This window comes from Rhea pennata, chromosome 4 (assembly GCF_028389875.1).
Source record: "Rhea pennata isolate bPtePen1 chromosome 4, bPtePen1.pri, whole genome shotgun sequence".
NCBI classification, from domain to species: domain Eukaryota; kingdom Metazoa; phylum Chordata; class Aves; order Rheiformes; family Rheidae; genus Rhea; species Rhea pennata.
In genome coordinates this window covers 46,971,786-46,986,890 of record NC_084666.1, presented here as the reverse complement: position 1 = coordinate 46,986,890, position 15,105 = coordinate 46,971,786, and the positions used below count along the sequence as shown (strand labels likewise).

Below are 15,105 nucleotides of genomic sequence, written 5' to 3'. Positions count from 1 at the left end.
ATGTGAAGAAGAAAGTAATGAATGAATAAAACTCTGTGCAAGGTATTTTTTGCTCCTTCAAGTTCCTGTTACTTTTGTAAGTTTTGGTAATGATGGTGGTATTGTTTGTTATTATGTAATTCATCTGCAACCTTATGGCTAATAAGAGCTTGAGGGGTATGCATCTTCTTCCACTGATGTGCAAGGAAATGTGCCATTTTGTTCTTGCGTACTGGCTCTACAGAGTAAATACAAGTGAGGAACAAGAGTTACATTATTACATGGCTGCAGTGCCATAGAATATATATCCTCAAACAGTGAGACATAACAGATCTGTATTTGTATTTGGGTATTTCTTTTTCCTCCAGACAACTCACTGGAAAGCATTTAGAATCACTGCTTGCCTTGTGAGATGACAATATATATATTTAGATATCTGGAACTCAAATTCTTAAATCAGACTTCTCAAAATCAGCTGATTCCTGTCCATGAACCTTTTTCTCATTGGCATGCAGCCTGAAATTGTCTGAAGGTTAGATGATCTATGTCTATGTCTAATCTTGGTTTATTCAAACTGAAGTTCTGGGGACTTCAGTATCACTATCAACTATCTTTCTTCTAGCTTCCTAGTGTCAGGTGCTCTCATTGATGTTGGCTGGCTCTTCCACCTTTTGGAGGCGTCATGACTTAATATTTTGGTTTTTGCGTTCAGAAATCATACACACCTGTGAATGAATGTTCAAGTATGCCCTTAGATGTTTTTTATGTGTCTGCCTTTCTGTCCTGCATCTATTTCTGTGAATGAGATGCAATTGCTCTTTTTTTTTTCTCTCTCTTTCAGCTTAGATTGCTCTTTTAAGCTACTGTTTCCAATTGAAAACTACAGGAGGTTAAGCCTGGTCTCCTTTCAAGCCGAACGATGAATTTTGATGGACTGTGTTTAATTTTAACTTCTTCCCTTAACTCATAACTTGATAAGGTTACTTTGTTGCTTTTGCAACTACTGTGCCTCTTTACTTTCTCCTGCTCCCTAATAAGCATGAACTTCCCCAAAATGAATTACCCTTCCTTCAGTTTTCCATAATTTAATGGCAAGAGCCTTTTCTTTGCTTTTCCCTTTTGCCATACCCTTTGAATGAGGAAGGCATTTTCTATTTATCAGTAAAACATGGGCATGAATAAGTTGTAACTCTTCTATGCTTTCAAAAAAAACAATAAATTTTTTCTTTAGTTTTTATACGACTTTCTAAATTTTGAAGAAAAATAATATAGAGAGACTTTTAAGCCAGATATAATACTGGCTTCCAGAGGGATTTTTTTATTATTATTTCTAAGGCTTGTTTATTAATGTCTCCCTCCAACTTTTAAAATGCGTAACTTAAAAATTTGTTTTTTCCTTGAGAAAGGTTTTAGATTAATCTACCTTGTGTGATTTCTCAATCTTTGAGGATCAAATTCTTATTCAAGACAATATTCTTCAAAGATACTCTCTTGAAGCAAAGCAAAACGTAATTCACAGTTGGACGTTTTCCTCTTCGTTTGCTGGTGAGAAAAAACAGCAGCTTGTATGTCTGTACTAGTACACTTAGAACCAGAAAGAATGAAAATAGATGCATCTTCTTTCTCAGCTGTTTTTTTAACCTCAATGTTCAACTTTGTATTTAGGTATATCTCAGTTTCACAAATTATACATAGCTAAGTAGTCTCTCAAATCACCGTATTTTTTTTTCTCATTTGACAGTGTTGCTTTTTTATTTTTTTTTTCTGTAACTTCTGAAGCTAAACGCATCAAAATGTTCCTTTGTTGAAAATGATTTCTTCCCTGGTAGCTTATTCTTGCTTCACAAAATTTTACCTTCTAGGACTCATTCTCTTGTGTTTTCATATGTGTATGTTTGTGTGTTTCAGCTTTTTTAGAAAACAGACAGAATTTCTTCCTTAATTCCATAGCTTGTAGTGAAATACTTATGCTCTGACCATGTTCTTTGCTCAGTTGTGACTTGCAATTTCTGTTACAGGCTTTGGGAGTAAAGGAGGGTTTGTGAGAATGATTTGTTATGTTCTCCCAAATTTCTGAATCTTAATAGCAAAATGTCTCCTAAACTTGTTGTGCTCTTTCCTGTTGGTTGGTTGAATCCAACAAAATAGCTCAAATAAGCTTTAGATTGGAAGGTAGCTATCAGTTATGATGATCTTTCTGCTTGATCATTTTTGATCTTTGTGTTTGTCAAACTTAGAACACAATTCAAACAGGTTAAAAAACTACATCTCCTCTGGATGCAAGTCAAGACTGAATTAAGCCAAATTCCTTCAATTATTCAATACAACCCTGGAAAAGCTAGTGTTTTAATGTATTTTGGGAATGTGATTTAAAATACCATTTGGTTTCAGTTCATCTAATAAATTGAAATTTTGCACCTTGGTTCAGTCTCTTCAGAGCAGTTGCAACCTTCACCATTAAATTAATTTCCTTGTAGTTCTGTTTTTAGCAGTGGTTCTTTGTATGTAACTCAGTTGTCTTTCACCTCTTGGGAGCACAGATTAACTCTGAGTGACTTAGTACAACAAATGATTCCTGCCTTACTGAGAGAAACTATAAAGCTTTGCCATGCATGTGCTTTGCAGAGGGTTTCTCCTGTGCCTCAGCAGAAGGAAACCCAAATGTGCAGTGAGGGGAACCTCACTGTCAAGTTGGGTTCAAATCTCTGGCAGAGAGGGTGCCACGGATAACTGGAATGTAGTAGCATCTTAAGCTGTCACAGCCACTGGCCAGAGGAAAGTGTCTGCAGTCTACACCTAAGAGCAGGTTTTGCTGCTCACCACATTAATGAACTGCAAATCAGTTAAGAATTCTATCTGTGACAGGAAAGATAAAGTCTGTTTGCAACAGTCAGCTCCAATCTATACATGGGTGAATAGACAGTGAGAAATGCAGTTTAAGACAGATTTATGTATTTGTCAGTAGAACTTCCCACTCAGCTTTAAACATGATGAATGCACTCCTCTTGTTGCCCGTCCTATCTTGCCCCCCCCCCCCAACCCCCTTTTCAGATGTGTTTAGGATCTTTAGGATCTTTTTGGAAACTCCATAAAATAACATGGTTTATGGCTCTGGAATTGGATGGTTATTAGACAAAGCCCAAAAGATCAGAGTAGATAATTTTTATGCAGAACTGGTAATACTACCTGTAGCTAACTTAAAAGTAGTGGGCTAAATAATTGCTTCTTGAAACTTGGTGAGATTCACCAGCCTTTAAAACAGGTAAGCGTTCTTTTACTTGAGAAACAATTAGTTATGCTCTTGGTTTGCTAACTTGAATATTCATATTAGTAGTAGTTGAGACTTGTCCAACTGTTCTTGCTGAGTCCTGATAAACTTCTAAAGAGTGTGATGTTTTTTCAGTTTGTTGTGCAAACTTATATTGGGAGGGGTGATTGTGAAAGAATTGTGCGTAATTATATGTCCCTTGAAGCTGAAAATGGGTGTATGCTGTGCTATCTTGGATATGTTTGATTCTTTAGAGTTACTTTTTTTTTTTTCAGTGTACACGTCAGATCATCTCTGAAAAACTGGGTCGTGGCTCAAGAACAGTAGATCTGGAACTAGAAGCTCAAATAGATATATTGAGAGATAACAAAAAAAAATATGAAAATATCTTAAAACTGACACAGACATTGTCCACACAACTCTTCCAGATGGTACATACCCAAAGGCAACTTGGAGATGCGTTTGCTGACCTGAGTTTGAAATCATTGGAACTTCATGTAAGACTTTTATAGTGTTAAAAAAAAAAAAATAAAGTGGCAGAGATGAAGATAAGTAATTGACTTGTTCAGGGTGTATATTAGTTAGCCACTAATTTTTCTAAACATTGTAGTTAAGAATATACATACTCTTTGTGTTAAGTTTATGTAATTCACATCAGACTATAGGAAATTACTGAAATAACTAGTTGTTAACTGTTCCTAAATGTCTGTCTTTAATTGAAGATTGGACTCAAGAAGTGACATACAGCTTTCCTTTGTATAGTGAATGCATTTTACTATTCCTTTTGCTTTTAATGAAATGCCATCAGAGGTGTGCCAGAATATTACTTCATGTCAATTACAGGATGTCTTTGGGGAATATGCCTGGGAGTAAGTAGAGTAGGGCACCTTACTTCACTTCTACATACTGAATGTGAGTAGAAGATTTCTCTATAGTAAATTTAAACATTGAGCTTTCATATCAAAGTCCCTTTTTAATCAAAATTTGCTACTAGTACAACTAATCTGTATTGTTATGTTGCTAGGAGTTTTTGAGCGAGAGTCAATCTTTAGATATCTGCGTTTGAGTTATTATTCCTTGCTTTAGAATTTAACACTTGCAGTTTTTGCTGTTACTGATAATGAAAATCTGCTGTAAAAGGGAAAAGTAGACATTTCATACAAGAAATAGTAGTTGACTTCTATGTTGATCATACTGTACTTCAAGAGATAAAGCAGTTTGCTGCTACTGGAAAAAGGGTGAAGGGACTGAATGATTTGCTAAATCATAGCTGCTGAAATTACCTGTGTAGTTATTAAACTTAAAATCTCTGTCTCTTTGTTCCTCTCTTCTTGTGACTGCCTCTTCCCAGTGAGTTTGGGGAAGGGTGTGGGACTAATGCTTGCACAGAGGGATTTTTAACCGTTAGCTAGTTGGAATGATTTCCGACTCCTGCACTGGAATATGGAAATAATAATATTATAGCCTGACAGATGAAAATCTGTGGAAAATGTAGCACTTCTAACAGCTGAGCAATTAAATAATCTGCTAAAAGGAACAGAAGCATTTTGGGTGAGCAGTGTACTTGACACAAATATGGGGCATATAGCTTGTGGTAAAGCTTACTGATTGTTGAGAAGTATGTGTTGAAGCTCAATGTTTTTTCTGAAACTCAGATTAAGTCTGACATCGTTCTCTTAAACTCTCATAAAGAATGTTTTTCCATGAATAGTTTGTAACTGCTAGTGGGAATACTGTTCTCCCAGGTTCTATCAGCGCCTTGGAATCTGTTTCAGTCATTCATCTCTTGTGTAGATTATTGAATGGGGCTGTTCATGAAAATCAAATAAAGGTTTCTGCTGCTGTAATAAAAGTTATCTAACCTTTGCCTCTTGGAGACTTGCCTGATGTTTGTCTCTTTCCTCTCTGTGTTTTCCCTTTGTTTAATCTGTACTGTGTTGCTGGCTATAGCTTGGCCTGTGCTTGAGGGTTTGAATAGCATTGTTGCCTGTAAAACTTGGGCAAGACAAAAAGAAAAATATCTGAAAAGTTTGTCTTTTGTGTTTAGTTTGATAACATATTTGAGCAAAAAAAAAAAAAAAAACTCTACAAAACTCACTGTTTAAAGATAACTTTCCTTATTTTATGCATGTTAACAAAATGGTATCTTAATGTGATATCTACAGAGGTATTGCTTAATGTGAATGTTTTGTTGTTTCTCTGTTGAATACAAGGATATCTCCTCGTTCCAAGCTCATATGCCTCTAATTATACAGACAGATGAATTCCCATTTTAATTGACCTGTGAATAGAGTATGAACTGAATGTAAACTCTTGATTCAGAAAGGTTTTCTTATCTGTTTCAGAAGAGGGATACACAGAGGCCGTGGACAGAATTTGCAGTCCAAGGTTCCATATGGCACTGTATAAACTAATAGAAAGACAGTTTTGGTGGCTGATATCTCTTTTAGCACTGTTTGCTAGCTGAGAGAGCTGATTTCATGACCTTTTAAATCAAATGAAGGCTGCTGAAGTCCTGTTCTTCTTACCCTTCTCTTTTTGAAATAGTACCGTTGCAGTCTGCAGTGGTCTGCAGTGATCTGGGTCAGTAACCAGTTGGAAAATTAATTGCAGTCTTTCCTGCGTGAAGGAGAAGAGTAGGGAAACCTGCAGCTAAATGCTGCTGAAATGGGCAGTCTTACTTTCACCATTGCCTTTGTGTGCACTCCTGCTTTTTCCTTGTGCTAGTGCTTGTGTGTATAGTAGAGTATCCCAGAGAGCTAAAGCTGAAGTACAATCTTTCTTTCTTTCTTTCTTTTTTTTTTATTATTTATTTATTTTATTTCAGCAGGATCTGTAGTGAGCTGGCTGACCATTTTTTGTCACACAAGCAGCTGAATAGCACACAGGAGATCATGGGAATATCTTTTAGCAATGGCTTGCTCATGAAAACTTGCCGCGGGTTCTCTTTGCCTTTTTTTCTGCTCCCTCAAATTGCTTCTGTTTCCTCTGCACCTCTTTTTCTAGAGGCTTCACCCCTTACTGTTGCCCACTAACCTTAACCTCGAGATGTGGTTAATGTTAACAAGAAACATCATTTGGCTTTGGTGTTTGTTTTAGATAGATTAAAGGAAACTGAGGGAATACAGCATTTCTGAGTCAGTTGTTGGCAGTGTGCAAACCTAAAAGACCAAGTTCCAGATATGACTGTGATGTGTTTTACAACCAGAAATCGTACTTTTTTTTTTGAGAACTCCATCTGTTGAATGTGAAGATGCCATATGGATGACATAAAATAATCACGCTTGTTTGGCATCTATGCATTAAGAAAATCTTTGCAACCTTGGTCAGTCTTGCACTTTTAAAAGCAAAAAAGATGAAAAAATCAAGAACAAAGATGTATCCAAATGTGACTGAAATGCCTTGGAAATAGTGGAAATATCTTTGCCTTTGCAAATTTATGGCTAATCTACCTTACTGGTTTTATTTGCTATCCATTATAGTGCTCTACTTTTCAGTTACTTACAACCTATCAGTTATTTACAGCCTATTAAAATGTGGCAGATCCTTTTATTTTATTTATTTATTTATTTTTGCAATGCTCTTTTCTGGAAAGTAAGAATAAAACTTGCTAACTAATTAATACTGTGTGCCCTTGTGAATTTAGTTGTACTACTGTATTTAATGTGGTAGTGTCTCTGTTGGTATTAGAACGTTACCTAGACAACTACATAGGAGATGCTGGATTAAAACCGCATTGAATCACAATGTAAAGATTTGATTAGCACTTACTTTACAGTGACATTAAAGGCTTTTCAGTTCAGACTAAAATACCATCACTTGTGGCATCAAAATTGGAAACTATTTTTTTACTGATACTGGAGGAATTTCACAAAAGCTGTGAACTGAATATTGCATTGAAGTCGTATCTGTTTAATCATAACCATACTTAAGCAGAAGTGACAACTTCCACATCTGTGTTGTCATTTTTTTATATGGTTACTGATGAATGTTATGATTTGAAATGATATACAGTTTTGTTTTTGTTCTGTTTTTTCTTCTCTGCTTTCTTTTTTTATAGGAGGAGTTTGGCTACAATGCAGATACTCAGAAACTTCTAGCTAAAAATGGAGAAACTCTTCTTGGGGCTATTAACTTTTTTATTGCCAGTGTGAATACATTGGTGAATAAAACAATTGAGGACACATTATTGACTGTGAAACAATATGAAAGTGCCAGGTAGCTATTCTTTGTCTAGCTATTTTCATAACAACTTAATCTTCAAGAAAAAACTTTTTATTATCAGTTTTGTCCTTGTATTTGAACAGCTAATAGTTTTTTAAAAAAGTAGATATAACACAACTCTCATAATCAAGATTTATAGTCAACTGTTTCATTGTACTTATCTTTAAATGTTTTGTAAACTTTCTGTTGTAGACTTGATTTTATTTACTAGCTTTATAGGTCTCTATTCTTTTTTTCCTGCCTGCTAGGATAAGGTGATTTTCTAAAAAGAAAAACAGTGCAAAGCTAAGCCCTATATCTAACTATATTGTAATAAGTGAAGTAATCTCTCTGACTGAAAAACATTAATCCTTGAACTTCAGTTTTATATAGAAGTTGCAGGTCCCATTTGGGCCAGGAAGAGTGAAAAAGAAACTCCCTAGCGGCAGAATAGTATCTAGTATAGGTTGTGTGCCCTGGAGAAGATTACTTTACTCAGGGTATTACAAAGTATTCCAAACCGGGTTCTTTCCTGCCAGGGTTTAAACTTGTGGTCCGTGCTGGAACAGGTTCCATTCTGACATTCAGTTCCACTTAATTGGATGCAAATTTCTGTGTAATTTTCTGAAAGGATAGTTGCAAATGACTTGCATTTTTAATTTCTCTCCCTCTATTTTTTTCATTGTTCTGTTATTCTAGTGCTTCATTTATAAGCAAATTAGTTTTAAGTTATTACTATGATATATCCGAATATTGAAAGAAGGCAAGATTAACCTGGAAGTGAGGTATTGTCAACATTTTTTTTTTTAAGAAATGCAAAAATTAGTATACACATTTTCCAGATATTTCCTTGAAAATGTATGCAGAGTATGTCTGCTAAGAGTTCTTGGCAGTCCTCCTGACTACGTGGTTCTTTCCTCTTGAAATAATTTTGTTAGTTCTTATTAGTGATTCTACCACCAAGTGAAAAGCTGTGTTTTTTGTTTCTTATTTTGTTTTTTTTTTTTTTTTTTTTAATTGGCTTCTATCACCTGCGGGTATGCTGGATTCCACTGTTTTAAAACTGTAAAGATGTATAGGAGGAAAAGTGAGGTTTTGGATAGGACTGACCCTGGAGTGATTTCTGACTACTGTCAGTTGCTTTACCTGGTCAAGTGCTAGAGCAAAGGAGCACAAGTGGTGTAGAAACAAACTGGTGGCAGTTCAAGGTTGTTACTACATTTCTGTCTCACGGCCTCATCCACTTGCATGTTGTTTTTTTTTTTTTGTTTGTTTGTTTTTTTGTTTTTTTTTTAGTATAAAAATATCTTAATACTTGGCAAGGATCCGGAATTCAGCAGTTGTGTGTAACACTGGGAAGTAGAAGGTCTAAGACTATTGAATTCAGCAGTATGGTCTTTACACTACTAACATTCCATAGGCACTTCTCCCACTTATAGATGCTGTAATGTGTTTTTTTGATGGATAGAAAGCATATCTCTACCTTCAAAAACATTTTTAAGACAATGTAAGACTAGAAATGACTTACACTTTACAAAAATACAAATATGGGATTTTTTTGCCCCAAAAGGAGGAAAATTGATTTTTTTTTTCCTTATTGAAACAGAGCAGATATGATTGATTCATTTTGATTCATGAAATAAAATAGTACAGTCTAATATGGAAGGATATCAAGGAGGCTTATTATTTTTTTTAATAGTGGGATACGAAGGCTATTTAGGTCAACTAGAGTGATGTCTGGTATCTTCAGGCAAGAGAAGACTTTAATATAATTTCAATTTCATTTTTGCTAGTAGTGACTAAGAACAGAATTACTTACTCCATGTTTTCCAGTGTTTCTCTTTAGCTTCTACTGCTGATTTTAGTGGTGGAGAGATCAAGAGTAAATGAAAAATACTTTTTAATTTGTCTTACTTAGAAGTAGGATATATGTCTTTGTGGCAGTGTTCTCTTATTCTTACCAAGCTATGATACTTAGCCTTCTGTCTTTCTTTTCCCTTATCTCCTTCGGTGGTGGTCGTGATCTAGAGTATCTGGCTTCCCTTGGTACGTAAGCTAGGCTTGCAGTCGAGTATAAGCAATGCGGCATGCAGCCTGTAGGGTAGACAAGTTCTCCCACAACTATTTGTGGAGGAGTTGTTGAACAGTCGCCACAAAAGCATGCAAAGAAACCTAGGACATGCTGCGAGAGCCTTGGGACAGAAATCGATGGAACTGAGCCATTGCTCACTATTGCTGCGAGGGGGACGCCCTTCTCTTGCTGCTTGCCTTGCTCTTGCTGTCAGCCCTTTACTGAACTGATTGAACAGTAGGGGAGAGAAAAGAAAATAGCTTTATTTGACTTAATTAATGAAGATGTTGAAGGAAGGGGTCTGAGCTCAGAAGCCAAGATAAAACAGAACGGGCTCATGGCTGAGGTGGAAATAGAAGAAGGTAGTTGAGGAAGTACTATGCAATTTTCATAAGGGATTTTTTTCTTGATGAATGGGAAGAAAGAAGTTGCCCAGGTCTTGTTTTATTTATTTATTTTTTCATGCTTGTGACTATTCTGTTTATCTTTAATTGTAATTGGCCCTGTATGTGAGGTCTATTTTGAGACACTTTGCCTTTAGACTTTTTTTTTCCTCACCTTTTTTCTTCTCAGGATTGAATATGATGCCTATCGAACAGATCTAGAAGAGCTGAATCTTGGCCCTCGTGATGCAAACACTCTACCAAAGATTGAGCAATCACAACAACTGTTTCAAATGCATAAAGAGAAATATGATAAAATGCGTAATGACGTATCTATCAAATTGAAATTTTTGGAAGAAAATAAGGTAAGTTACAACTTAACTTTGGATGTTGTGCTAAGGAATTTTGTATTGTTACTTTCTGGTTTGCTACAAGTAGTTTACATATTAGATCTTAAAATATGTTTTAATTTAAAAGTAGAGGAAGCAAAGAAAATAAAGTAATTTTTCTGAGTTCTTGATGCATTACTGGAGGATAGACATTTAGAGCAGGAAATTTCAAGTGTCACCCATGAAGCTGCTGGACTGCAAAGGGCAAACATTATGGAGGTGAGTTTCTTGATAGTATGGGAGGATTCAAGTATGGAAAAGCATCACTACAGCACTTTATCACACTTAATCATCAATTGAGTCATAACTGCTGATTCAAGACTGAGTAACATTTACATGTTTGGCAACACTGCAATGGAAAATATGCACAAAGGAAGTGAGAACAGTGAAGACACTTCTTGAAAATGAAGCCTTTTCCAAAATAATAAAATAACCTTCTTTGAGAGATCCAGCTTTCTGTAGTTAGCATCCTTATAGTTGCATAAGCTGAGCTTTTAAACTTGGTTTGAGAATGGGGGGAGTGTTTTTTTTGTTTTCTGAACACATCCCTCCCAACTACACCTTTTCTCTGTACCCGTGTTATCACCGAATCCCTATTATTCTGTCCACTGGAAAAAGTACAGTTATTGTACAGAATATATTTATAAACAGTTGTTGATTAAATAAGTATATTGTTTCTCATTAAGTACAGAAATCATGGTCTTTATGAATGTGGTTCACACTGATAGCACATGAAATGATTATAATCCTTCTCTATGACTGTTTGCTATGTGTTTAGAGGGAGGAAAATACTATCATTTATATAGAGACTAGTTTGTCAGTTTGTTCATGTCTAGCAGTGGATTAATTCATATATTGCAAGATCTGTCTGTTAGAGAATATTGGCTTGACCCCAGAACAACAGTAGCAAACCATACTTGCTTGAAAGCCTTTCAAACTTTAACATAAAACCATAGCTATGGACTAAACAAATTAAAATGGAATATTCTGAATTAGTAATATAACCACATAGTGAGTTGTATCAACCATTTAAAATAAAGGTGGAGGAATGGGAAGAAACATGGATCATCAGCCAATGAGAAGAGCAGGGGGGAAAGCAGAGGGAAAAGATACTTTCAATGCACTTTTTGTTTTCCAAAACAATAAACACTGAAAACGTAATTCCTGAATGCTATTGCTGTATGTAGGCATTTGCATTAGGACTGTGGTTCTGAGACCTCACAGCATTTAGCACACTCAGAGTTGATGATCAAATTATCAGTTGATTTAAAAACTGGTATTTATTGAATTTCATTTGTTATTTTTGCTGAAGTTTTAGTCCATTAACTTGCAAATGGAAAAATCCATAATGAAAGTCATTTTTTTGGACAAGCTGAAATTGGATCTAAATGCCAATACATATTTTTAAGCTGGTAAATGATTAAAAATGAGTTTTGAGACTATGTTAGGTTGAAAACAGGTATACTGAAAGTCTCTGCTTTTGGGGCTTTTTTCCTTCATTTTCCTCCTCTAGTATATTATTCGTTACTAATACAATTTTGTATGTTGAAAGAAATAGTTTGGTCTTCCCAGTTCATATCTGTACTGGAACTCTGATCCTTAAGTTTAAAGCAGTCACTTGCTCTACTTTCTCTTGATTTGCATTAACTATATTGCAGACTGATCAATTTTTGTCTATACAAATACAATACTACTTTGAAGTGAAAGCATTTTACTTCTATCTTGCTTCACAAAACCCCCTTAATTTTTATTAAATTAATTTAGGGAACGCTAATGAAGTTTTCTTCCTATTGACAACGTTGGATTAGATCAAGAATACTGTTGGTAGTCACAGCCTACAAATTCTCTTTCTGAAAGAGATTGTTTTTTCCTTCCTGCTTTTTTTTAAAAGATGAAGAATAGAGGGGGCTTTCACATCCTTAAGCCTTTTCATCACTGCTTGACATTTCTCAGTTCTGACATTTGGGATGAAGGGCTTATGTAATTCTGTTTAAGTGAAGTATAGAAGGTCTTCCTTCCTATATAGTCAAATATTGGCTTAAATATAGTTCTCTAGTGAGAGCTTCAGTCAAGCAAGTCTCACTTTGGTGTTTTTTATTTATTACTTAGGCTCTTCCAAAATATATACTATATATCTTAGTCCTAAGTTTATTTTTTTGTGCATCAGTGTATTTTGCCAGACTGCATCTTGTCTGAGATGGTGTCTGTTCTTTAATTGCTGAAAATACTTCCTGGAGTGATTATCAGAGATTTTTTTCTTACTAATCTGAAATTTTCTTTTTCTGGTATCAACCATTTTCTTTATCAATATCAGCAAAAGGGAGTTCCTGTTAGACTTCATGGTCCTGCAACTAGTGTGAAGAAGTCAAAATGCCCAAAGAATTTGCAAGAAAACTATGTAATCATTATAAGCATTAATTTTAGCTACATAAAAAATGTATGTGTTGGACTTAAGGCGCCTGGATTTTTTTTAATATTAGAAGATTATTAACTGTATGATCAATAAGTATAGGAATTAGATTTTCATTTCAGTTGGATTTGATAATCTCTGGTCTACTCTTTACCAAGGGTATTTCATAACAATTGCTGTGACCCGTTGTACTTTCAACTTCTATAAATACCATGTATGCCTAAGGTGAGGGAGGAGAAAAAGGAGGAATAGCACAATGGGTAAGGCTCTGTGTGTGTGTGTGTGTGTGTGTGTGTGTGTGTAACCCAGCTGCTTCAGCTGCTGGAGCAGTGCGCTGTTCAGGAGGTGCTTGAATTGAAGACAGCATATGATGTTGCACTTCCAGGTGGAAGGGTGATTTTGATATTGTTCATAAGTCATTACAGTAATGCCAAGGAGGGTGTTACCCTTTGATATGCTCCCTGGTAACAGGAACTAACATGTGAGCGTGTGTGTTTGTGTGTGTGTTTGTCCATCTCCAGGAACAGATGTGTGCTGGTGCCATTTTAATGGAAGGGGAGATCAAAATAAAGGAAGATCTCATTGACAAAATACTGTTTTACTGAGTGACTCGCCAAGGGCCACCTTTGTAGTCTGCTGTCTTGAAAAGTCCATGTTGTTGCAGGCTTATTGCATGCAAAGCAAATAACAGAATGTGGGTAGCTGTATCAAGCAAAGCTGGGCTTTAATGTACTCAAATTAAGCTATACTGCAACATATAATTCTCTACTCACAACTTTATCAATGCATGTTGTCATGGTGCTGAATCCAGACATGCAGACCTTTTTAGGTAAGAAAATGTTACTGGTAGTCATAATTTTCTATTGTGGATTGTAAACCCTTTGGGCTTAGGCATTTATATATTTATATTTTATATATTGGTACAATGTAGCCTCAAGCTTAGTTGTTCTTAGACATTTCTGGGTTAAAAACTTAATTGTGTAATGAAAGCTTGCTGAAGAAATGCAATATAGAACATTTTAGAATTTAATTTTAGATTAGGTAAATGAGTTTATGAATGTCTCCCAATAAATATATAATTTTAGTCTGACCAATATTAAAAAATCATTTTTTTTCTAATCTGACAAATGAATGTCAAAACAGGATCAGCAATCCTACATGTTTTTAGTAAATCTACCTCCACTAGATCTACTCAAACATGTTCCCACTCAAAAGTTTTGCCCCATATTTGGTTAACTATGGCAGATGAGGAGAGCAGAGAAAACTGGGAGGTGCATTCTGGCTGTCACTGCAAAGGAACTATAAATCCAGTTTAACTGGCTCGTGTACATGATGGCTGTGTCGCTTTAAATGTCATAAAATAGCCATTAGCTATGCAGCCCTAGGTTTAGAGGGGGAGAAATCACCTGGTTGGAGTCCCTGTGTCTGGGCTGGGTTCGTATTTTAACGTTTCATTCAAAGTCCAAAGAAGTTCAGAGAGCTGTTACAGCAAAGCTGGGGTTGAAAGTATGTGTCTGCAAAAGCAAGGTACACAAGGTCCCCATTTGCTTTCTTTATAACATTTGATCTTGAAGTTAACACTGAATTTCCTGTATTTATTATAGAAGAAATCCAAATATGACCTCCAAAGCCATAACATTGCCTTAGTTCTAGTGAGAGTGAAGATGCAGGGAAATAGAAAGGATATCCTTAGAAACTAGCTAAATCTAAGCTTTTAACTTGGTTTGTGTTCATGTTGCCTCTGTTTTTGCTGCTGTATTGGTGCTATCCGCAGCTGGCAGAGTTCTGTAGAAGGCTGTGGCATTAGACAGCAAGTCTGAGAATTGCTGTAAACAAAATCTGTAGTTTTTTTCCTTTTCCCCCCCCTTTAAAGACAGTGGCCTGTTCTTAGCTTAAAGATATCTGCTGTTGAAAAATTTTTGAAAATGCATTATATGTTTGAGAAAGGAAAATTGCTGTTCACTTATGCACTTGAAAAATGTCAAGTGTCATCCTATATTAAGTAAATTGGATATATGTGTGTGAGGAGGAGTCTGTTTAAATGTTTACTTTTACAAATATAAGTAATGCACAATCTAATGGAAACCTGTAATAATGCAACAACATCAGGTGACTTCAAATGAAAATTGTTAGGGGAAAGGTTTGTGGTAGTTGCGAGGAGGTATGGACTGACAAAGATGAAAGCAGTCTTGGGTAACTGGGAATATTCGGACTAGGTTGAATGAGAAGAATGTGAGGAAACATGCAGTTAATTTGTGTATCTGTTGTACCACAGAAAATACAGTGTGTGGGGAGGGGGAGGACGATATTTGAACAGAGATGAAGCTAGATTATCCAGAGGAAATGTGAAAATCTAGAGCCAACCTACGGTATCCCCTGTGTGTGAAACTTAAGTCTTTAGG

The 15,105-nt window shown here is 35.7% G+C and overlaps 1 protein-coding gene across 5 annotated transcripts in view; it reads left to right on the top strand.

Annotated features, from left to right (window-relative positions):
- Window positions 1-15,105, top strand: part of ARFIP1 (ADP ribosylation factor interacting protein 1) — a 45,016-nt gene that overhangs the window by 25,957 nt on the left and 3,954 nt on the right. For all 5 annotated transcript variants that reach the window (XM_062573859.1, XM_062573856.1, XM_062573860.1 and 2 more), the window contains 3 exons: window positions 3,523-3,744; window positions 7,308-7,465; window positions 10,095-10,269. In XM_062573859.1, the coding sequence (XP_062429843.1) occupies window positions 3,523-3,744; window positions 7,308-7,465; window positions 10,095-10,269 (555 nt within the window). The remainder of the gene's footprint in view (window positions 1-3,522; window positions 3,745-7,307; window positions 7,466-10,094; window positions 10,270-15,105) is intronic.